The sequence below is a fragment of the Atta colombica genome, unplaced genomic scaffold (genome assembly GCF_001594045.1).
Source record: "Atta colombica isolate Treedump-2 unplaced genomic scaffold, Acol1.0 scaffold207, whole genome shotgun sequence".
NCBI classification, from domain to species: Eukaryota; Metazoa; Arthropoda; class Insecta; order Hymenoptera; family Formicidae; genus Atta; species Atta colombica.
This window is the reverse complement of record NW_017259302.1, coordinates 3,141,899-3,166,068: the sequence shown is the minus strand read 5'-3', so window position 1 is coordinate 3,166,068 and position 24,170 is coordinate 3,141,899. Positions and strand designations below refer to the sequence as shown.

General features: G+C 40.4%; 1 protein-coding gene across 1 annotated transcript in view; it reads right to left on the bottom strand.

The window, feature by feature from the left end:
• Positions 1 to 53: 53 nt before the first annotated feature.
• Positions 54 to 24,170, bottom strand: part of LOC108687543 (optomotor-blind protein) — a 91,630-nt gene continuing 67,513 nt past the window's right edge. Inside the window, exons 5-7 of the mRNA XM_018193365.1 lie at positions 8,134 to 8,280; positions 7,396 to 7,472; positions 54 to 1,574 (exon numbers count right to left, since the gene is read on the bottom strand). Of these exons, the coding sequence (XP_018048854.1) occupies positions 770 to 1,574; positions 7,396 to 7,472; positions 8,134 to 8,280 (1,029 nt within the window). The 3' untranslated portion in view covers positions 54 to 769. The remainder of the gene's footprint in view (positions 1,575 to 7,395; positions 7,473 to 8,133; positions 8,281 to 24,170) is intronic.

Genomic DNA, 24,170 nt, shown 5'->3' with positions numbered 1-24,170 from the left:
ATAATATCACTAGGGTACATATGTACAGGGACTGCAAATAGTAGGAGGTGCTTTTATATTGCAATATCGTTCTCTGTCTTGTTAAGACTTAACGTACACAGGTAGAACGTAGACTCACACGGGACACAGGTACGCGCTCGTAGACTCTTACCCTTTTTTTTCGTTTTCTCTCTCTCTCTCTCTCTCTCTCTCTCTCTCACACACACACACACACACACACGCGCGCGTTCATTTTTTCCTCATTGCATTCATTCTCGTGTCTCATCTAATTTACATCACACACGATCGGCGCAGCATTCATCGAGAGTCCAACGCATTCCGCCTCGCGGTCCTAACAGAGACCCCACACACTCCTAATGCGCGCGCGATATCATACTCTTACGTAGGTTTATTTACAGATACAGGAAACACGCGGGACTCCTTGTTCAGTCCCGAAAGTACGAAGGGCGCCGCACTCGCTCGCGAAAACGACTTTTCGAGTCGCGGCGCCACTCCGGAAATAAAATTGCACTTTGTAGTATAAGAGTCTGGCCTTCCTCACACTCATCTGGTACGGCCAGGACCCCCGAATAGGACGAGGAAGAGAGAGGGAGAAACGAATGCCGACAAGCGAACGTTCCCGCCGCTACGACGGCTCCGACGTGGAGTCCGGCTCCCTCTCGTCGGCGGAAAGGTCCTCCGGGTCACCGCCGGATTCATCGGCGCAATCCTCGTTCTCGTCTTCATCAGGGTCATCGTCCTTGGTGCTGCTCACAGGTTCGTTCTCCTGTCACGGACTCCCTCCGCCAGCATCGTCGCCCCGATGTCCGGGCGTCAGACTTGGACTTCTCCTTCTCTTCTCCTGCAAGCCATTCACCATGTTCTCGATGGATTTGAGCTCACCGGCGGAGCTGGGCGTCGTCGAGATGAGGGCACCGCCACCAGTGGGTGTCGGCGAATCGGTTGGCGGCCTCGGCGGTGGTGATCTTGGACTTAGGGTTCTGCTACCGGGGGTCACAGTCTCAAATGCCGAGCCATGCGAGGGCGCTGGGAGTGTATAGGGCGCGAATCTATGTCCCTTGAGCTGATGCAGGGGACTCGCCAGAGGATGAGGATAATGTGCAAAAAGGGGATGCTGGGCCGCCAAGGCCAGCTGGGCGTTAAACAGCATACCGGGGGTGACACCGCCATGGAGTCCAAGAGGAGTGGGTGGTATCAGAGGACTGGGACCGGGGTAGAGTCCGGGTACTGGCGGATACAGATACGGCAAAAGAGGCGGATGAAGCGGTGGTCCGACTGAAACATCCGGCCGTGGACCTTCAGAGCCCGTTGGACCTGGCCCGCCACCGCTCTCAGACCCGGACGATTCGCTACCCTCGCCTCGTTCGCTCGTTCGATCGTCTCTCTCGCGAGAGTGCTCCCGTTCCCGGTGGTGATGGGCTGGGTGCGGTGTATCGGGTCCAACCACATCCAGCAGCTTGTCCTCGTCGTCCATGAGGTCGGTGGCGGAATTGGACGAACGCCGTTTGTCCGGAGATGCTGGTCCACCCGCTGTCAAACGGGAACCGCCGCCCGATACTGTCAATAGCGCCTGCCTTCTGCAACAACGACGCGGAGTTAGCAATCTTGTGAGATTCGCGTGTTACGTTCATTTTCCTCTTAATTGTTTCTCTCGAGAAATCTTCGTGAAAAATAAGTTGTACATAAGTTGTATTAAGACAAATAAACTCGACTGTCGCAACACAGTGTTACAAAGAAACTCGTTGCCTTTGTATTTCCAGATTGATTATTGATTTATGGAAAGGCGTGGTTAGCGAGTTATCAATCGTTAGCAGAGCTACACGGCCACCGGATAAATGGGTTCCGCCTATTTCGATATGATTTATCGACGTTCGTAAGCTGACAATCTTTCGAGACGCGCGAGTACCTATTGATTACGGCACACTGTAATTGGTTCTGAGAGTATAACGAGAGGGCCGGTGATAAAGTTACTTCCCTTCTTGGCAGTGGCAATTTCGACGCTAAATCGTTCACGCTGAATCTCGATGTGGTTTTGTTAGTATATCCTATGCGTGTGTCTCAATCGAAAAATTGCGAGGACGACGAGCGGGTAAAAGGATTCTTCCTCATCCGGAAGATTGCGAGAACCAATCGACGGTTTCTATCTATATATATATATATATATATGTATATTAACGCAATATCTCGAGGATGTCTTCAATGTGTGCTAATTGATTTATTGACGAATTAATATTCAGCATAAAAAAGAACTGAAATTGCAAATAGACTGATTGTGTCGTGATAATGTCTATTCTGAAATAATCCGATAATGTTTATTCTGAAAAAATTGCATCAAACTATTGCAATCATATAAAGAAGTATAATAAAGTCAAAATAATAATTGATCGTACAATATATGTATATCGTATACATATACAATATATCAATATTAATTAATAATAAGTAGAAAGAAGGACTATTAGTGAGAGTCAAACGCAGTTCTCATGCATAAAATAAAACAATTAATACGGTAAATTTATGATTCAAATTATGATCTTTAATAAACTGTGATGTTAATTTTATTTAATTCTCATTAATTCTTCTTTCTAATTATTGTTTTTTAAATTTGTTTTTTAAATTTCTTATTATTTTTTTTTGTCAATATTCATCGTTTACCAAACTATAATAATTTCAATTTGTAATATGAAACACAGATGCGATGCAAGTTCTATCAAAGACAAACACGCGCATATTTATAAATATTAATGTGCGATTTCTTTGAAATATTTTCACGCAGAACGTGCGCAAATGTTATTTCAATCACGCATGATTAGTTGAATGAGAATCTATGAAAATCTTACATCAGTGCCGCTATATTCACGCGAATGAAATATCGTGGACTCGACTACGACACGCATCGGCATTGGCTGTTGCGCGTGCGAGGAAAACAAGAGGCGATCAATGCGATCACGATTCCGAGAGAAATATTTATTGTGTCGAAGAAAATCAAAAGGTCCCGACGAGCTGAGCACGGCGTGGCGCGTTTCGCTCGTTCGCGCGGTGATAATTCACGCGGAGCGCGGAGCAAAGCCCAGCGTCGCGTCGGCGCGATGCAATAAACGAAGCCCAGGGATTTATGTGAGCGGTAGCTGTATTGCCTCGAGGCGCGGCCGTGGTATTAGATTAATTATCTTAATTGCGCCTTCAACGCCTTTCCTATGCGGCAAGTGTCTAGCGTTCGCTCGCTCGCTCGCGCGTGCGTTGCCTTCATGTGCGCTTAACTTTATGCCACTCGCGGCTATTTGCACTTATAAACAGACGAGCGAGAGCTCGTGTGGTGCAATTCGCGCCTCTGTGTGCGTGCGTACTTACAAGCGGCTCGTATAAATGAGCGGCGTGTCGATAGAACCCTCAAGATATACGCGCGCGGCACGATTACATTGCGCGACGCAGAGAACTTTTTTTTTTCCATGAATCGCGAGCTTATAGATGTGCGGAATCGAGAGTGATTTATCGCGCTGACGTCTGGCCGCCTGCACACCCGAGTCGGAGTCACGATCATTTTTCATCGATGCTACGGCGATATCGTATCGATTCACGACACACTGATCTATTCGCTGATTCCCCAGGGCAACGTGTTTCTTTCGCCCGATCTTCGCGAAGCTCGCGTAATCTTGGCATTTATCGAGCTGCGTTACACGGATAGCCTTTTACATAAGAGAAATCGAGCGTGTCACGCGGATTTAATGATTTCTGATTAATTTATGTTAATGAATTCTTTTATTCGTTTAGCTTGTTTCTAACAACTAATTAAAATACAGAAGCAAAGAAAGGAAAAGATTGTCAATCGATGTTTAGTACTAAGCGACATTAGTGCAACCAATCTCGTCGTTGAAAAATCTTTCCGAACGTCCCCGAATGTCCTAAGAAAGGAGAGATAATATTCGAGGATAAGAGGATGGATGGTAAACCCTATCAGTCCAGGACGAAGAGAGAGATATACATACCTTGCTCGAAAATTCTATACCGAGTGCACGGATTATTGATTTGGCGTACTCTCGCACTTACAGAAACCAGAGAGCCTGTACACCCTTTCAGGACTACAACGAGTGCATGTCACGGATGCATCCACGAGAAGGAGCGTGCGCGAAGCGGATGCACTTCGGGCGAGCGAATGAGCGAGCGAGCAAAAGAGCACGTTTCTGTGTTGGTGAACTGATCGCATTACATGGTATTAAGACACCGGTAAGCCTCTCGTTGTGCGAATGGCTATAGCCAAGACTTACACGAGGTTTAGGTTTGTTCTGCCTGCACGAGACGATGCATTAGATTTGCCGCAACCCTCTTGCCTTTCCCGCACCTCCATAACCCCGGCCCGTCATTCGACTCGATTGTCGGTAACGTACCATCGAGTTTCCTTTGCGTGATTAGGAGCGTTCCAGGAAATTTTGTTCGAGCCCGCTGAAAGGATCCGTGTGCGCCAATTAATTCTGTATTAGGTTGCGAGAATCGAGTATTTCGATTTGGTGCGATTATGGGAGGAATTGCAGAGGTCTCGGAAAGCTTACATCGTTGTCTAAAAGAACGACTTCGTGGGAAAGATAAACCTTCCACTCACCAACATATCTTCGCAAATATATTATCGTTGTGATCGAGTAAACTAGCAAATGACAGTTTGGCATAAATGAAAATAAAGAAAAGAAATTGCAAGATTGTACGATAAGAAATGCGACTTGATTATATCGCAAATAAGGAGACTTAAACTGTTAGTTGTATTTCATCCGTAATATTTTTAATATTATCCAGATATAACACACAATAAAAATCGGGGATGAAGCCTAGGGCTAGTTCGGCTGTCATTTATTTGTATAATGTATTTAATAAGAACGCTTTGTTGTAATGTCGAAGAAATGCACAGGAATCTCAATGATTTCTGCTCTGCGGATAATTAACTGCAAAAGTTAAGTGAAATTTGATGGTTTCATCCAGATTTTTCGGCGCGCCTTGATTTGCTTATTAATCAGAAGATGTTTGCGATATGTAAGCGAGTACCAATCGTGAAAATTAAGGAGACAATAGTTAACGTAATAGCTATTAATTTAATATCTGCGCTAATGGACCGCTAGGAAATATACATATATTACTCGTGTCGCATTGCACGTATTAACGCACGATCGTGGGAGTTTCATGAGCGAACGGGTTAATCCGCACACCACGCATATCGCTAAATATGATCTTTCCGCAGTGTGTATGATGATAAATGACGTGACAACTCGCCGCATTGGAGCGGTTCCTTCCTTTTTTTTCTCTCTCCTTTTTTTCTTTTTTCCTTTTTAAAGCGGCGTAGCGAATCAACTCGTCACGCTCGAGTGGCGTTACATCTCGTGACGAAACGCCGCGTCGCGCGTTGTTAAAAAATTAACGAAACAATGCGCCACCTGTCAGTGTCGTTTAACTCTATCGCGTATCGAATGTAGTGATTTTATTTGAGTATAGTCACGCAGTTACTTTACATTTCTCTATACTAATCGGGGAATATTTCGCCTAAATTATCATGTAGCGATTAAATTCTGATAAGAGAGCCTGTCTTAGCTACATATATATTCACGGTTAAATGGCATCTTCCCTTTTCTTCTAGTCTACTTACTTTTTCTTAACTCTCAATTAACTCTCCGCAGACTACCTTGAATTTTATTACTTAGACTACTTGGATCGCTGAGGGAAGATTGTGTTTTTCAAAGGGCTTTAAAAAAATCTGAGAAAATTTTTAGTGCATTCCCAGCACAGACTTCCAAGAAATGTTCTAAAGTTCTAAGAACGATTCTATGACATTCCTCGGATAAAATATGCTGTGTGGGCTCTTTCAAGAAATTTTTTATATATATTTATAGAAATATGATTGTATATAATTATATGACCTGAAATGTCTTTTAGTCTTTTTGTTGAAATTTGAGAAATAATTTAAAGCCGTCTGGGCCTTCAAATCTCCATGCGGTTTGCGGAAAATTTATAATCCAATTCTATGCAACCAAAGATATAAAAAAAACAAAAATAACCCATGGGTTCGAGGAAAGAGATTTCGCGCTTACATTAGAAGATCGACCGAAGCTCTCGAAGTGTAGTCTTTGTACAGCCACAAAACGATTTGAGGGCCAATATAAAATTCAAAGCCGTCAAGAGTGGCACCCTCCACGTTAACGATAGCGCCGCCCCTGAGCATCAGTATGCTAATCCGATGATTGGCTATGTTCCAACCTCGATCCCTCTCTCACTGTGCCACTCTCTTTCTCTTGCGGTCTCTTTCTGCTGGTGTTTCTCTGCCCATGCCTTGTCTCTTTCTCTCTTTCCGGTTTCCCTGTGGCTTCCTGATGGCATCCAACCACCCTTAACCGAAACCATAAGCCAAAACTAACCCTTATTCTAATTAGGCGGTGCCGCGGCGACGCGCCCCCTGCTTTGCATATTTTCTCGATTAACCTGGCCCTTTCTTTATCCGCTCGACGTCGCAGACTGCCGCAATTTTCCGAAAATTTTCTGACCCGCGGCTTGCATCCATCTTTTTTGTCTTCTCATGTAATATACCTAATGCGTTTCTTGATATGAGATATGCTAACACCATAGACAGAATATCTCTCTTTCGTTAAAAAAATTATAAGAATTGTTTAATGATATAATAAGAATTAGAAACAGCTTAAATTGTTATGCATAGCGACTTAATTTCATCAAAATCTACTCGAGTTTTCACCCTGCAACCTATTGGATCGAAATGAGTTTCCATAGCAGCCTGGTCGGCAACGACGAACGATAGCATCCCCTCCGAGGGATTGTTCGCTGACATAAGCTCATAAACCCGCAATATTGAATATAAATGGACGGCACTGCCGGCGATGCGGAGTGCAAATGAGCCCTGTGAAATCAACCCTTAGCTCAGGGGGTGACCCTAAGGTCGGCATAATAGCGTCGATCGAGGGGAAGCTCGAAAGGTCTACGATCAATTAGGTCGACCCCGAAGACAGATTCGCGCTCTTTGCTCATCACAAAACGCGATTCAAAGAGAGGGTATGTCTGCTTTGCATTTAGGGTAGTTTTTAATCCGTTGTACATTAACGTAGATTCCGACTCGTACGATTTTCATCATAGGCGAAAGATATTTAGCTTACTAATTTTTTTTAACTCTTTCCTGATTATATAGATATTATATGATTTTTCATAAATTTTTATAAATAAACCTCTCATGAAACTGTTACAGAGCGAACTAAATAATTCTTTTAGAAACACATATGCATATATAGGAAAATATTTGTATATTTTGACGTAGGTTGTTTTAATTTTGTAAAAGTTTTGTTTTAATTTCAGGAAAGTGTTCAGGAAAAATATATCGCGTTTATATAGTGCAATTTTGAAAGCGATACTCACTTTTTCTCGCGCTTCCCCGCACCAGTATCTCGAAATCCTTTCGCAAAGGGGTTGTTATCGATCTTTAGTTGGGTAATCTGCAAACAAAATAAATATATTTGAACATGGATTAAAAACAAGTTTGCAAATTAAACAATCTTTCGTTATAAGTCGGATTTAATAGACCTGTAGACTCTTGAGCTAATATACTTTTTCGCTTTACTTCTTATACCGAGAAGGCGCGATAATTAAGATAGGAATGTATTAGCCGAGTATATAGCCGACCTACCAAAAATCTATACAAGGCCTGGTCTCTTCTTATGGCCACGTGCGTGTAAGCAATTCATTCACTGAAAATAATGCGTACCGAGAAGATGTTATTCCACGAAATGATTCTCGCATCCATGGCTTTATCAAGGCACAAGAACGCGGAGAAATATTAATTAACAGAAGGCCAGAAACCAAAACGACCCGCTCTGTCAGATCGTAACGCGAGATTGTTCCTTTCTAACGAATTCTCGCCGCCGCGTGTGAGCTTTACATTTCCTCTGCGATAAGATGATGAATTTTTGGCATATAAAAAAAACGGATTATATTTTTGCGCTTAGTCTACAGCAGCTTTAGACATTAAAAAGTAATCAAGTCTACGTTCTTCAATTTCCCCGAAAAATTGCATTTTAATGTTTCGAAATTAATTTAACGAAAAATCTCTTTTACTTTTTTTTATGGATGTATTTGAGTAATTCAGAGGTCACTTACCTTTTCATTTTGATAGGCCGTCACGGCGATGAATTCCGTCTCCTTAAAAACATAACTCCTGAATGTCGAATACGGAAGTTTCAGGATATCATTGGCTCGCACGAGGTGAAACCTCGGCTGATACTTGTGCATCGAGTTCAGTATCGTCTGCAATAAGAAAGGGATCATACATTGGGACAGATTGTTTTAGGTTAGCTTTGGCAAAGAACGTTTGCAATTATTTCGCTCATACTGTCAGACCAATTACTCGATGATGCTATCAATTATATATGCAATGGATAATTTTAGAATCAAGTTAAGAGAAAATACAACACGAATCAAGTATTTCTCTATACTTTTTCAAATGTGGAGTTTTATATGAGTGAAAATCTTTTCGTTCTCATGAACAACATGTTCGAAGTGTTCCATTTAGCACAGAACAAGTCGCGTAAGTCTCACAAGTCTCATGATTAGCCATCGCGAGCGTGGTCTGAAAGTGATCTACGGGCGACGGCACAGCGCAAAATTAAGAAACAAAAATAGCGCGAGACACGAGAGAACGATTTTGCACGAAGAAAAATATAGAGATACGTCAGATTAAAAAAGTGTCAAGAAGGTGTTGCCGTTAATCACACAATCAGAGAGCGTGCGTCGGCACGTTACTCTTTCTCTCAGGTTAATTAATCTTCGTGCAAGTATTTCATAAAGTTCCGTGCGGGCCAAGAAAGCATGAGCTTGCCAAAGCGGCTATTACACTGATGCATCATGCCGAGCTGATCGATACAAAGTCTGCAAATGCAATCGAGCTTTCCAAGCGAGCATTTATCGTTCGGAAAGCTCTATAACGATGACGATCACGGTTACGTTGATATTTGAAAATATGATTATTTGTTAAAAATATTTTATTAGCCCTTATATAAATATATATATACTCATATATATCGTTGCAGATAAATACGTCTTATTTTGTTAAATTATTTATATACATATGTTTCTATCGCGCCTATCGCCAAATTACTGTTCATATAAATAATTTGTTAAATTGTCAAAACTTACCGATTACGATAATTTATTGACCTCATCCTGTGATTTAAAAAAAGCTTGCGTTACATGGCGTACGTCCATCGATCTTGCTAAACGGACGCGAATATGCACGTGCGAGTCGTTCGCGAGACTCACGTCGCGTTCGGAGCAAATTTGCCTGTGCTCGCGTTGCTTTTATTATATGATCCGACAGGCTGTTCAGAATATTCCGACACGCAAAACGAAAAGGGCAAACTCGCGTAGCTCGCGCACGCGTCCGTGGCATGCGTAAAGGGAGAGAGAGAGAGAGAGAGAGAGAGAGAGAGAGAGAGAGAGAGAGAGAGATTAATATGTGAACGGTAACGAGCAAATTATCGTGCGCGACGTGAACGCGGATCGATAAGCGGAAGTCGCGTGTGTCATCACTCGATTCCGTCATCGAATTCACAAAGATGGATTCTCGCATCTGTAACGGGTCAGTTCCGATCCGTATCCACCCGCTATCGACGGCGTCGGCCTCGATCGTCATCCGCATAATTTATATGCTAGTTATGCAGCACATACGTATATAGTGATCGATAGGCTCCGAAACATGGCCGGTCGTATTCTGGATATCGATCGCTCGGGCACAATCGAATTCACTTATTAATTCAATTCGGAATCCGCAATCCTCCTGCCATTAAAATGGCCAAATAAAATGTATCAATGCTGCTGCTCATATATCATATATCGTAGTTATCATACATCGTATAGAAGAAGCAAAATTAATTTTAAGCGTCAAAACCAGATCATTCATCACCGCGCCATACAGAGATCGTGTAGTGTTTCTGCTAAATCGAGAAGAATCTTCATGCTCGTCAAAAGAAACATTTATTATTCAAGTTCATTATTGTTAATTGTGGCTTGCGCATTCTTAAATCGAATCAGATGGTTTGGGGCAACAATAAATTATTTTTATGAATTTCTTAGAAAGATAGAATAAGATGGTACTTCAATCCAAGCTTTTTGTCGATGAACAATATTATTAATACCGAGTTAATCTAGAATTAATACCGTGTTAATCTAGAAACCTAAAGACATGTCGAGAATCGTTTGCGGAAGCCATACATTTTTTTGCAGCATTCTGTAATTAATTGTGAAGGCCAAATCATTATATAATATTGTTAATATTTAAAATATTTTAAATATTTTAAATATTGTTAATATTATATAAAAAATCATTATACAATAATATAATAAAAATATAATAAATATCGCTTTTGAAGATATATCACTATATACTGTACTGTTTTTCAATCTTCTCTAAATTTTATATTTTAAAAAGTATGAAATTGTCACAAATTTACAAAAAAATCTATCAGTTAAAGCAAATGCATAGACATATGCATATCATTCTATATTTTATTGTTATATTATAACAATAAAATGCAGTCAAGTTAAAAAAATATTTCATTTATAATATTTAATAGATTAACACATTGTCTTTATGTGTGAAGAAATGATGAAATTATGCGTTCACAGCAGAGAAAGCAGTTATGCAACTATAAATTCTTCAATACGATTGATTTTTGCTTTTGGTTCCTTATGGATCTAAATAAACCATTCATATTGAAGAATTTTCAACAGTTGTAAAACTGCTTTCTCTGCTGAACGCAGCCATTTCTTCGCGCATAGAGACAAACAATGTGTTAATCTATTAAATATTATAAATGTAAATGAAATGAATTTCTTTAATTTGGTGCATTTTATTATTATAATATAGCAATAAAATATAGAATAATGTACGTATAAGATGTCTATACATTTGCTTTAATTGACAGATCTTTTTATTGTCATAAATTTTACAAATTTGTGACAATTCCAAACTTTTTTAAAAATAAAATATAGAGAAGATTAAAATATAATACACAATATATACTGATATATCTTCAAAAGCGATATTTATTATATCTTTCGTATTATTATATAAAGATTTAGTCTTCATAGTTAATTACAGAATACTGCAAAAAATGTAAGGCTTCTGCGAATTCTTGGCATGTCTGTTTAGGTTTCTAGACTAACTCGACTAAACTCTTAATACTTTAATAATATTATTCACGATATCGGCAAAAAGCTTGAATTGTGCCGTCAGAATGAGTGAGTTTTCAACGAGGGAAGAAAACAATCAGAAAATGCGATTTAAAAAATACATCTGATTCCAATTTCGACGCCAGGCTGACATAATTTTTCGTTTTCACTTTTTTCTGTTCTTTTATGATTCCATCATATATCTGTCCGCATCGACTGCATTTTCCTTCTTTTTATGCAGATACCGCTTACAGCATCTCACTTCACGGCACGAATGGCAATTGCCGAGAACATTCTTGTCATTGACAAAGAACGAATGTACGGAGACACTGCTCATTGGCTGATAAATCTGTTTATGCGCCAAATGCTTCATTCACGTAATCCTGGTAATTATCGTACGCTTGAAGAGAGAAAGCAGTTGGAAAACGTTTGAAAAGTGGATACGAATGTAACATGTCTTTTAACGAATCACAAATTGCCATCGATAAACGAGAGCAAGTAGGCATGGCTAAGAATCATGACTCTTCAAAATAGGGGGCAAATTATCCCAGGAAAGTTTCCGATGCTGAGGAAAGTTCTTAATAGCGTTAAGTTGAAATTCTCGAAACTGCTTCTTAGCAATATATTGCAGCATTATACTGATATGTCCATGTAGGCAAGGGAGTCCCAAAAACATTTATTTTATGAAAATTGATTTCATATATTAGAGAAGATTTTCATATAAGAATATTATTCAAGATGAAAATGTCTGTCAATCCTGTTCGTAAAAAGAGTTAAAAATTTACTGAAACTAAAATTACTTGAGAAATAAAACTTTTATATCATAATTTGTGATCAAATTCTAACGATTAATATTACATAATTCGTGTTAATTTTTATCGAAATTCTGTCATTCTTCTGAATTTGATCTCTAAATTAATTAACTTTGCGATGATAAGACAGAAGAATTAAAAAGTTCAGAAAAACTATGGAATATTCAGGAATAATTGCAGCGATTACTCGTACAAACGAAAGTTTGCATTCAACTATGTTGGTACATACGTTGGACGTGTATATACATAGAGGAAAAAGCAGAAATCGTCAACAGACATCTGAATAGAAAGAGCGGAAGAGGGGAAGAGGAACGCAGGGGCCAAAGGTTCACCATGTTGATAATCACTGGAATGCGTAGAGACTTGAGTGAAGAGACTGATCATAACATACAACGTCAATCTGCAGCGAGAAATTCACGTTTGCTGTCACTACATGTATAATAGTAACAAATAAAATTCGCCGACACGCCGTGCGTGTAAATTAGTACCGCACACGTGAAGTGGAGAGAGAGAGAGAGGGAGAAGGAGAGGGGGAAGGGGAGGGAGAGAGAGAAAGAGAGCCCTCGCTCATTTCTGCACGGACGCCATTATGTGCGGCGCGGTACAAAGGGGAAATAATTAGCGCTGGCCGAGTGATAAGCCGGCAATCTAGGCGTTTGTCATTAGCCTATCAAAGCAGAATGTTTCTTTTTATCTTTTTTTTCTCTTTCTCTCGCCACTGTTACCGCCACTACCGGCATTAGTCTCCCTTCCGGTCCCTCGCGCGACGCCCTGGCGGTCTCCTCATCACTATCTCGTTTCTCGTGGACCTTCGGCCTCGACACGCCTCTGGCGCCGTGGAAAATATGTGCGAACGCCGATCGGAGCAATTAGTATTTCTCCGGACTCTAATCTGGGCTCACTCGAGCGCGGCGAATGCGCGTCTTTCGCGGTACATTCTGCTCGTAGAATATGTTGGCAAAAGAGGGATAAAAAGGAAAGACGGTGGCAGGAGGACACGGTTCACGAGAGAAGAAAGGGGAGGAGGCCAGTATCGCGAGACAAGCCTAGTGAGAAAGAGAAAGAGAGAAGGGGGAAGAGAGAAAAGAGGGAATAGAAGATGGTCGAGGATGGAAAGTAAGTGGTAGGATCTGAAGAGCGGTCCGGTGTGTGTATATCGTGCCGCGTGAATTGACCAGCCAGATAAAACCACACGACGCGACGCGACGCGACGAACGAACGGTGAGACGAGCAGGGGGAGAAAGCAGCACTGGGATAGTAGGGGAGGAAAGTGAGAGAATATCTTGGCCGACACAGAAGCCGACGCTGCTAATGACTCTGTCCGCGGTAATCTCCGGGTGTTATCTGTCCTGGCTACCTGGGGCCCACCTACTTCGAATCACGAACCTGTACACGCTCCTCTGCCGCCACGTCTCTCTTTCTCGCGTCTCTCCTTCTCCCGCGCTCCTCTCCTTCCCCCACCCCCCACTCCGTTTGTTCTCATCCTTGCGCCATCAGATGTTCGGATCACGAAATCTGAACATCTCTTTAGGCGTGCCGCTTTTTTGTGATTCAACGTTCGATACATATATCTGTATCTTTAAAATATATGGATCAATAAAAAAATTTAAACAACTTATAGGCCGTTTTATTCTGATTTCAAATTTTCAAATAAATAGTAGTAATATTTAATACAAATTATAAAGGTAGAACGATCATTAGAAGGATAGAATAATTTAGTCTTCGACATTTGCATTGGTCAAACCGAGAAGATAAAAGACAACAAAATCTTGCCATTGCTGTCCTCGGTGTTTGGCCAACTGATCGTACAGAAGAGCAAACAAATCTCTTGGGCTTGAAAGGGACTACTTCAGTGAGAGACTAAAAATAAGGATCTACAATCAAAGTATTGACAATGATACTGCAAAATTTTTTCGTCGCAGTGAGAATGTAAAGGTGAAGAGTAGAATGTGCTTCGACATATCACAAAGGTAAAAAACCAAGGAAAAATTTCCAAGAAGAGAAACAAAGAAGAAAAAACGGGACTTTTTCACTTTGAGAATCAAGAAGTTGGTCGATGGTCCGAGGATTACTTAGCCATCGGTACATCAGATAACCACGTGCAGTTCAGTTTGCAATGTTCGCGAACCTCATGCACTTTCGTCCACTTACACGCGCACAAAGTATACAGTACATACATTTAAGTTCGGACAAGATCTATACACGAGAATAACGAGAGAAAGATATACTAGTAGAAAGACATCGGACGAGAAAAGATAAAGGAGTGGTTCGCGTATGTGAACGATGCGCGGGGGTAGATGGGAGGAAGACGAAAGGGAGGTTCTTGATGGCGAGTATAGCGCCACCTCGGCAGAAAGCGGCGGAGGAGAGAAACTTTTCATCGAAGGCGAGGATGAGAGAGAGAGAGAGAGAGAGAGAGAGAGAGAGAGAGAGAGAGCACACGGCTTGCCACACGAGGGTGTGACGAAGTAAGGATGACGAGGCGACGGGGGTGAAACGCACGGGAAAGGAAAGAGAAAGGTGGTGGTAAGGTTGGTCGTCCTGGTATCGACCGCCTGAAAAAGGGGTGGATTTTTCTATCCCTGGGCGGAGGACTCACCGTGTAGGAGGACGTGTTCCGAACGCGAATGCGACTGGCCCATCTCAGGACTTTTGTCATGCGGAATAAAAATAAGAGCGGTTTTTCTCAGCGCTATTTTGTCGTTAGATGTAATTCAACAATGTATTTTTTTACTTTCATACATTAATATTAGTCAAGATTTAATGAATATGGGTGTTTAGCAAATTAAAATTAGAGCAGGGCAAGATATTACTTTGAAAAAATTTTATTTTGAATTTTGAATACGTAAAAAGTTCAGAAAAATTGGAAATAGAATTTAAAGTAAAGCTTTAATGATGTAAAACTAAAGATAAATGAATAAGCAAGCTGGATTTCGCAAACGTTTTGTGCAAGCTTTACAAAAAAAAAGCATTCTATTAATGTTCGTAAAAATAAATATAAAATATATACGTGTCATTATAGAGATAACCCCGATTAATTTTTTAACTGATCGCGCACATATTGCAAAAGAACATTAGAAACGGAGTGCGTTCTCTGATCGAGCGGTTGAATCTAATCCCGTTTCCAGTTCGCACCATCTTACTGCAGATGTTACCTCGAAGCTCATCACGATTAGGCGTATAATTTCGAGGAAGTTCAATTAGTTTGAATCAATCTGACTTCTGGGAAGCGACGCGTGGGAGCGTGACGGAGTGTCTTTTAGTTCTAAGAATGAATTAGGCGATGAACTTGGAGTTTACAGACAGCTCGGCGACGCGACGCTGACGGTTGCGCTTGTTGGCGAAGTGAGGCCAGCGAAGTTAGGTCAATTCGTGGTAGCTCGACAGCAAAGACGACGACGACGACGACGACGACGACGACGACGACGACGACAACGACGACGACGACGACGACGACGACGACAACGACGACGACGACGACGACGACGACGACGATGACGAGGAGCAGGAGGAGGAGGAGGAGAAGGAGGAATAAGAAGAGGAGATGGAAAAGGGGGAATGTGGGAGAGAAATGGATCCTTGGGGGGTTTCTCTGCCACTTACTCGCCCGGAAGCTAATTGGCCCGAATCGAGGGTGGCTTTTCTATCATCCGGTTCGGGCATTATGGCCGACTTGCACGTAAGTCGACAAGCCAATAGCAGGCCTTCTGGATGGTCGAACGAACACGAGGAACTCCTTTCTTCCGTGCTCTTTTTTCCCTTCCACGCGAATTCGTACCAATTTCCGAGCCTACTTTGTAAACGCTGCTGCTCAATGAAATATGACAGGTGTCACGATGCTTTGCGTTCAATTGACCTGCTAAATAGGTGACGGGAAACATTTCTTGTTAATAACGATACTATCTTTATTCTCGTTTTTTTTTTATAATCGCAGATTAATAATACTTTTACGAGTTTTCTCTGTAAGAATAGATTAAATGTGTCTATTTTTGTTACTTTGTATTATTATAATTTTTTAAAAGACAATACAAAGAAGTATAGGGCATATAAGAGTTAACGTAATTAATTATAAATGCAAGAACTAATATGATATATAAAATATATAAAAAAAAATTCTATAAATAATACATTGTAAAACACATTACGTTACATGTTTCGGCTCTTGGATTGAATCATTCTCAGATAAAACAAAATTCATAATCTTAAAATTCATTTCTATCATCAGAGAAAAATCGTGATGAAAATTATTATAAAGTCCAATTTATATAGTGATATTGATGAATACCTGACAAGACCATGAATTACTTGCAAGTGATTTACTGACCAATTGTTTGGAATTTCATGATATTCTAATTAAAGAAACATATTTGTTAATCAATAAATAAAAATAAAAAATAAAATTAAAATCTGAATAAAATAAAAGTCTATTAAAATGTCTACTTTTAAAATTCTATAAAAACCAAGCAAAAACATTATCTCAATAAAACAGTCATCTCAGTAAAACGTGATCGCAGTTATCATTTCTTAAGAAGAAATCTTCATCAATTCATCATAAAATCGTGTAAAATATAAAGGAAAGATATCAGTCAGGTAGTCAGGTAATAATACGTAATACACACACAGTCCCTATTAAAACTTAATCAGTAAAGATCGAATCTTCCAGAAAGAATTTTACAAATTCAACTTGCCCGTAATTTATATTATTGCGTTCATTATTGTGCTAAAAGATATAGTGCAAAAAATATAAGCAAATTTAAATAGATATTTAAATCACGATTATAAAGAACCGGCATTGCAGCTGGTTAATATTTAATTCCGGTGTCAAGCCAAATTGCGTAGAAGCTTTATGAACGGAGCAAATCCATTGAATGGGTCTACTGTGCACGCGAAGAAATAAAGATTATCGACTTAACGCCGTTCTTTGATCAGTGAATGAAAGCAAATAGGTACTGTCGTCAACCAATGCCACGCCGCCATGATAATTTCTGATAAACTTCGTGAATCAAGTCCGGAGAGAGAAACTTTGGAAAGAGAAAGAGAAATTCAATTGCTATTCCTCCATACTCTATCTTTTATCATGAAGAATCTCAAGAAGAATATGTACACACAATTAAACTAAAAGTATTAAATCCAAATTACGCAGATTAACGTAATATGTAACAACAAAACTTTTTTTAAAAGTTCACATAACAAATTCTAGCAAAATGTTCTTACGGATTTAAGTATATTATGAATTGCGAAAAGATCCAGAATAAAAATGCGTTTGATGTGTAATCATATATATATATTTACACGGAAGTAAGAGGTTATTTAAGCGAGAATTGTTAAGGTTTAGAGGGGTATACACCGAGAATCGTCTTTTCCCTTGATTTCCTTGGTGGTTGGTACGGAAAAAAAGCGGAGGGAAACGTTAAACGGAAATCAGGCTGCTTACAGACGGGCCGCCGTATATAAAGAAGCGTCATTCCATTTCTCTTTTTTTCCACTTTGTCCTCTCTCCCTCCTCTCTTTCTCTCCCTCTCTCTTTTTCTCTCACCCAAAGAGTGATAGAGAGAAAACGGGCTCTTTGACGAGAAACGAGTGCGATATCTCTCGTGCTGAAATGCACTGTGTGGAAAAGATGAGAAAGAAGCGCCGCAAGGGGATATTTCCGCGGATCGCGAGTGTGAAATTGCCAGCGATGTTCGATGCGCCATGAAATATACAAAAGTGGAAGTCTCGAATTTTTTCTTTAGCGAAAGGAAAAATTGTTCCTGAATATTCGAGAGGTAAATACAAGACAATATCCTTCTATGTGATGTATCATCATCGCGTCGATCCAATCGCCACGCTGTTGACACTTTTTTGCAGCTTTTTTGTTTGTATATCGTGCTAATTGTATGTGATGTTCGAGAAATTTTACGAGCGGCATCTTAACCCTTTGTACGCGGATAATTCAAACACTCTACGGATTCGACAATGTCGCAGAAGCTAACCTTTTATCGCCGCATTCGACAAACAAGATAAATTTCATGGACTGCTCTTTTTTTTTCGTTATAACGATGATGTAACAGCGAATTCATTCCAAAATTAATTAACTTCTGTACTAGCGGCTATCAATAAATGTTCTGGATCGCTTCTGGATCGCTTCCTATTATTGAGGCTTACGGAGATACATAACTCCGTTACATTTTTATCTTTCTACAGATTATAGAAAAATCATCGGATAGAAGAATAGCAAGCTAAAAACGTATTGATGTATTAACAATGACGAGCACGGGAATATCACGACCTATGTACATCAGAATTCTTCTAACTTCCCTGTTAGAATAATGGTTCAGAGCATTGGCAACGAGCGTGATATCGTGTATTTATTGATTTCACCGCGTCGGACGTAGAATCTAGACGATCCGTTAAATATAGAACATTAAATATTGGCTAAAGACTAGACGAGGCTATACACGTGTGTTCACCGGGAACGGGCTTTTCCCGCTGAGCCAGCGAGGCTCCCTTTTGCTTTCGATTTGTCCGCTGCTCTTCCTTTTTTTTTGATGCCTCAGTCTGACGGATTACGCTGACCGACAATGGTGCTGATTGAAACCGATTATCGAACTCTCCTCCTCTCATCTTCTCTTTTTTTTCATTTCGACCCCGCCGCGGCGACAGCCGTCGGATTCGTTTCCAGTCGAGGTGTTACGACCCTGTGATTTCATCGTCGTAGAATCAAACGTTAAAAAAAAAAGAAGAAAGGGAAAAAGAGAAATGCCAGAAAACGAGGAAAGAACAAAAAAAAGGGAAGGAGAGAAAATAGGAGAAAAGGAATGGGTAAAAGCTCAGCAAAACTAACCTCTGGAATTCTGGCCAGTAGCGACAGCCACCCCCTTCATTTTCAGTACCGACTTTATTGTCCCGAAGAATACGAGTTGCGACCGCATCGGCCACCCTATCTGGTAATCGTGCGTCCCTTCGTTTTTCAGAATACGAATGAGGACTCGTATGGCACTCTTGCGCGAAGAGATACTGACCACCGCGCCGTCGCTATTTTTTCCCGTCGAGAACGATGCGGTTTAGAGACCGTGCTCGCGTAGAATACGGAATGCGCATCGATTATATTGAACCGCAGCTTGGAAATAATATTGCTAACTTATCTGAAATGGTACATTAGATAATTCTTATTCTTTTCGATGTAGCGATTCTAAAATTGCGTATTAAAATATTTCATTGTTATAATCTGCGATATCCCAATCATCGGTATGCACTTAGATAAGAAAATTGATATCTGTAAAATAAAGTGCAAGTGTGTTGAAATTTCCTTTCTAATACACATGTGCAAAATTTTAAAAAATCTCTTAATATATATTATACGTTAATAACAATTGTTGAACAAATTTATTAACTTGTATGCTTCTCACTGATGATTTATTTCTTCGACTAATACGTCACTAGCAGATACGTGGGAAAAAGATTGGGCGCAATTGATTAACGCCATAAAAGCTGTGCCGATCATCTGATATCTCGCGTGAAACGAGATGATGTAATCCTCTCATTCGTTCATGTCACGCTCGCTCTCCTGATTTTACCGAAGAAATGAAATTAAATTGATCATGTCACGTGAGAGAAATATATGTCGACAACACGCATGAAATATTTTACCCTTGTGACGCACAAACTCTTTTCGCGCGCTGCCAGCACTATTGCTAATAAACCTAATCTGTTAGCATTAAACTGGCTCTTCTAAACAAATTATTTATGTATTAGTTAATATATCTTAGTGGTATTTATTGCACACAGAAAGAAATATTTTTGCTCAATACATCTTCTTTTTCGTTTACATCATTGTTAAATTTATACTTGAATAAGTATCATATTTTATTGTTCGCCACTATTATCTAATGACACGTATCAGTAACATTATCGGTAACGTTAACATTCTATAAATGGACCATTATCGATTGAGAACAATCATCGTGAGAAAAGCGTTAACGGCTTGCCGAAAGGAAGACGAGCCATGGAATGACTTTCGAGAAAAATCGCTTGAAAATCGTAAATATGGATAGCTCGTCGGTCATAAAGGAGATAAATGAACCCGGGAGAAACGCAATAATCGAGAATTAACGCGTACATTAAGCCTCTCGAAACCCGTCAACGCTTCGATGTTTTTTTTCTCCCCAGACTAATCGTCTCCCTTTTTTTTCTTTCCGTTCAACTTTTGGTTGAACGAGGTCCTCTCGAATTATCGGTCCCTGCTCGTGACCCGATCGCGGAGGCATTCGGATAACCCTAGAGTTCAGAACACTTTATCACAATCTGTCTCAATAATTTGGAGCAGTGACAATGCATGCATACGGCATGTAAAATGCGTGGGACTCATGGATAAATGACGACCAATCTCCTTTCGAGCGACCCGATTGGTCGTTCAGCTTGCGCGATTTAACACTTAATAATTAATATTAGAACATCTTGACATTTCTTATTTTCACGAGATTCCCACGATCATAATGTATTCAGGACGTTGCATATTTAACTAACTCTACATTACTGTCTTGTACGCCGCGTATTAAACACGTGAATTTGTGTAAAACTTGTCGCGTGAGAGTCTCCATGATAGTGCAAAAAAAAAAACAAAAAAAAAAGATTGCAGAACAATCCGCCATCCGAAGTAAATCCCTGTCCTCTCGGTACACCGTTAATATAACGCCGACTGAGCAAACCGATGGCGCGGCGTACCCGGAAGCAAATTTGTACACGAAAATCGGTAGAAAAATAGTAGGCGATAGTGGCACGTCGATTTTTAACTGCCGCCCATTGCACACACCAAAAATACGGTGGTGTTCGCGCACAGCCGCCAGAAAGTGCAAACAGATATGCGTGTTTGTAGAAGCATCTGTCATAGAGAAACGTCTGCTGTGTAGAGCGACACAGAAGGTGTCCGCAGTTTTAAGAAAAGTGAAAAAGGAGTACACGACGAATGGACGGATGGTACACCACCACCATCACCGCCATCATCACTACCATCATCACCACCATCAAGGTGGAGAGAGATGGAGGAAAGGAAAGAAGAAATGTTCCGTGCAAACACGGCAGCGGCTGTCTCCCACAGAGGCAGTAAGTAAGTTGGTTAAGCAGAGATCCTAAAACATTCAAACGACAAACAGTAAGAAGCCCTCTTTCTTCCGTCCGTGTCTCCCATCCGTTTCCCAGCGCTCGGCTCACCGTCTTCGAATGTCCATTAGTAGAGTTTGCGCGGCGGCGCCTCTGATGTCTCGGGGCCCCAATTCTGCGCGCGCGCGCGACATGTTCACCCGTAACACAAATTTTCATCCTGTCTACGCTCATTTCGGCCGCGGGCTGTTGCATCGCGCAAGAAATTTCTCGCAAATCTTGCTTCCGTGAGAGAACGAAGACAATGAAGATAACGAGGCTGATTGACAAATCTTGGATGCGATACACTTGATATTTATCTATTTATGCTATCCTCGCTTTAGAAAAAACAACACGCGTGAGTTTTTGCTTGATTTATTGCTAATAATGCCAATTATTCTATACAATTTTATATATTTTAATTATTGTTGAAACAAGACGAATAGATAATAATGAGCAAGCTTATAAGCGATATTTCTATGGAACAAGTTCGCGTTGCATTCATAACTTGCTCTACTTGTCGTTCAAGGACTCGCAGACGTACTTTCGACGAAAAGTAGCGCCTTTTTATAGGCCGCCCTAATTTGCAACAGATGCACCACCAACGACGTCGTCGCGACGAGACATAATTCGCTGCCGACGAGGTGGTCTCTTTAGAGAACGATTTTAGGAGCGCTCGCGATAGCCGCGAAACATCTGTTCCGCTTGTCAGCTCGTTAGCTATCACAATAAAATGGTGAAGAACACGATGGATCCAAGTACGGTCGTTAAACTGATTTAGTTGCACCAATACTCATATGCAACTGTGTTCTAATTACTCGGTTGCGGCTTGGCGTCATGTAGTGGAATGAAGATAAAATAGAAAAAAATATTTATCTACACATTAATTGAACATCATTTTTGACATATTAAACCATAAATTATATTTGAAATAAAAAAATTAATACCCTGCGCACGCACGTGGATAAAATAATATCAAATAAATAACGAAAAATTACGTTAAAAGTTAAGCTGCACCGGCTGCATGCTGCATGAAGAATGCTTGGGAGTCAAAGAACACTTCTCTTCGTGAACGAGAACGGAAGACGAGAATCCGCGAATACTGATGATGTTCCATGCACTCGGCGGTCTGGTGGCGCCAAGCTGGTAAAAGGGTGAAAGAATTAACCGTGGTGCCTGAGAGTCGGCTACGTCATGGGAAGAATGAGGCAAGACGAACGGCGGAAGACAAACGGGGGGAGAGGGCGCTCATTATGTTTCGGTAATTAGCCGAATCCGACGGGTGTTTTCAATTTGTTCAAAGGCGCCGCTTATGCGCCGGCCCGATCTTGTTGCGTGGGCGCAAGCGCCGCTCCTGCCGAAAAAGTCGTCGGGGAAGAAAAAAAGAGGAGAGAAGAGGGAAGAGCGGGACGAGAGAACATGATTCGCGCGAAAGAAGAAAAACTAGGCGCGAGCGTGCGTGCAATCTACGTGTGCATCACACGAGTCGGTCGAAAGAGAGAGAAGAGAGAAGAAAAGGAAATGCACACGTTTTCTTCGTTGAGGGTTGACGTGTCCGCGCCGGGATTGCCGGAACGTTTTTCTGCGTCCTGGGTTTCTCAAGGAGAGTGCAAAATTTACAGAATATCGAGAATACGTGTCTCACTTTGAATTATCACGAATTTTCTTTCCAATCGAATTTTTTTTTTCTGAACATCTACATTCAAATTTTTATTTTATATTTTTCTTTTTTATTTTCTTTCGTTTTATATGAATAAATGATAAAGTAATACGTTAAATGTGCTATAGATTTCAATGCAACAACTTTTGATATAGTATACAGTTGTATTTAAACGATATTTTGCTCGTCACGTCTGTGATAAAAAGTGATACAAAATAAAAAATTAGCATTTTATTAGGTGATAGGAAATCTGTAAAGACATGTATTTTTTATTGAAAAAACGATATATTTGTAACTCTCTCAATTTATTCCTAGAAGACTGAAGTATCATTTGATTATCTTCCAATTAAGTTCACTATCTGTTTGTAAAAAAAAAATTTTGAATCAGATACTATGAAGAAGTGTTATCAATATTGAAATAATTAGAAAAACGATCTTTGGAATTACAGCATTTATCCTTAAGATTCTAACATTGCCCGAATTTGGAATTTGAAAATTTTCTTCTGAAAATTTTTGAATATATCACTTTTCTTGTCTTAAACAAGCGAATTGTCTAGTTAATCGCGCAAGTGCAATATTATTAACGCGAAGCAAAAGTGAACGAGGACCAAGAGCGATGGCGATTGGAGACGATGGTCGCTACGCGTGGCAAAATTGCTCAAGTGCATTATTGCCTAAGCCTAAGAGAGAGACAAAAAGCATCCGGGCAATCTAGCGATTGTCGGCTATCGTCACCCGGAGGTGGCTCTGATAGGAATTATGATTGGCGGATTGATGTGGCCACGCTAAGGGTGACGAGAGAGAACAAAGAGAGACAGATAGAAAAGAAGGGACGACTGAAATTGTGTGGAATGAGCGGACGTGGGCGAATGGCTCGGTGTTAAGCAGGAAGCCGTCCCGACGAAGCGGACCCATTAAGTGCGTCCTACGGACCCCTACCTCGGGCCCTCGCTGGCCACTGGTCCTCCAGATTGCGTTTTATCATTTCAACTAATTCTTCAATATGGCCGGCTTCATCGAGATGGGGACGATGATTCGCCGACGATTCGTTTAGTTCGTACACAGAAAGGATGATTTGACTGAAGTATATATTAAAAAATTTAGCTAGATACAGACTTTCAAAATACAAAATGGTGCGATTCAAAATACAAAATTATTTTGATGTTCCAACTATTGATGAACCAAATTATTTTCAGATCCATATCTAGCTAAATTTTTTTTTTTAAGATTCTTTAGCAAAGTTGTACTTTTTGTACAGGAATTCTCTTTAATCGAGTCTAGAATTATTAGAATAGAATCGCATCTATTTATTTCGTTTATGTTATTATTAGAAAAGTTATTAATCTAATTTAATTATCAAGTAGATTATATAAAAA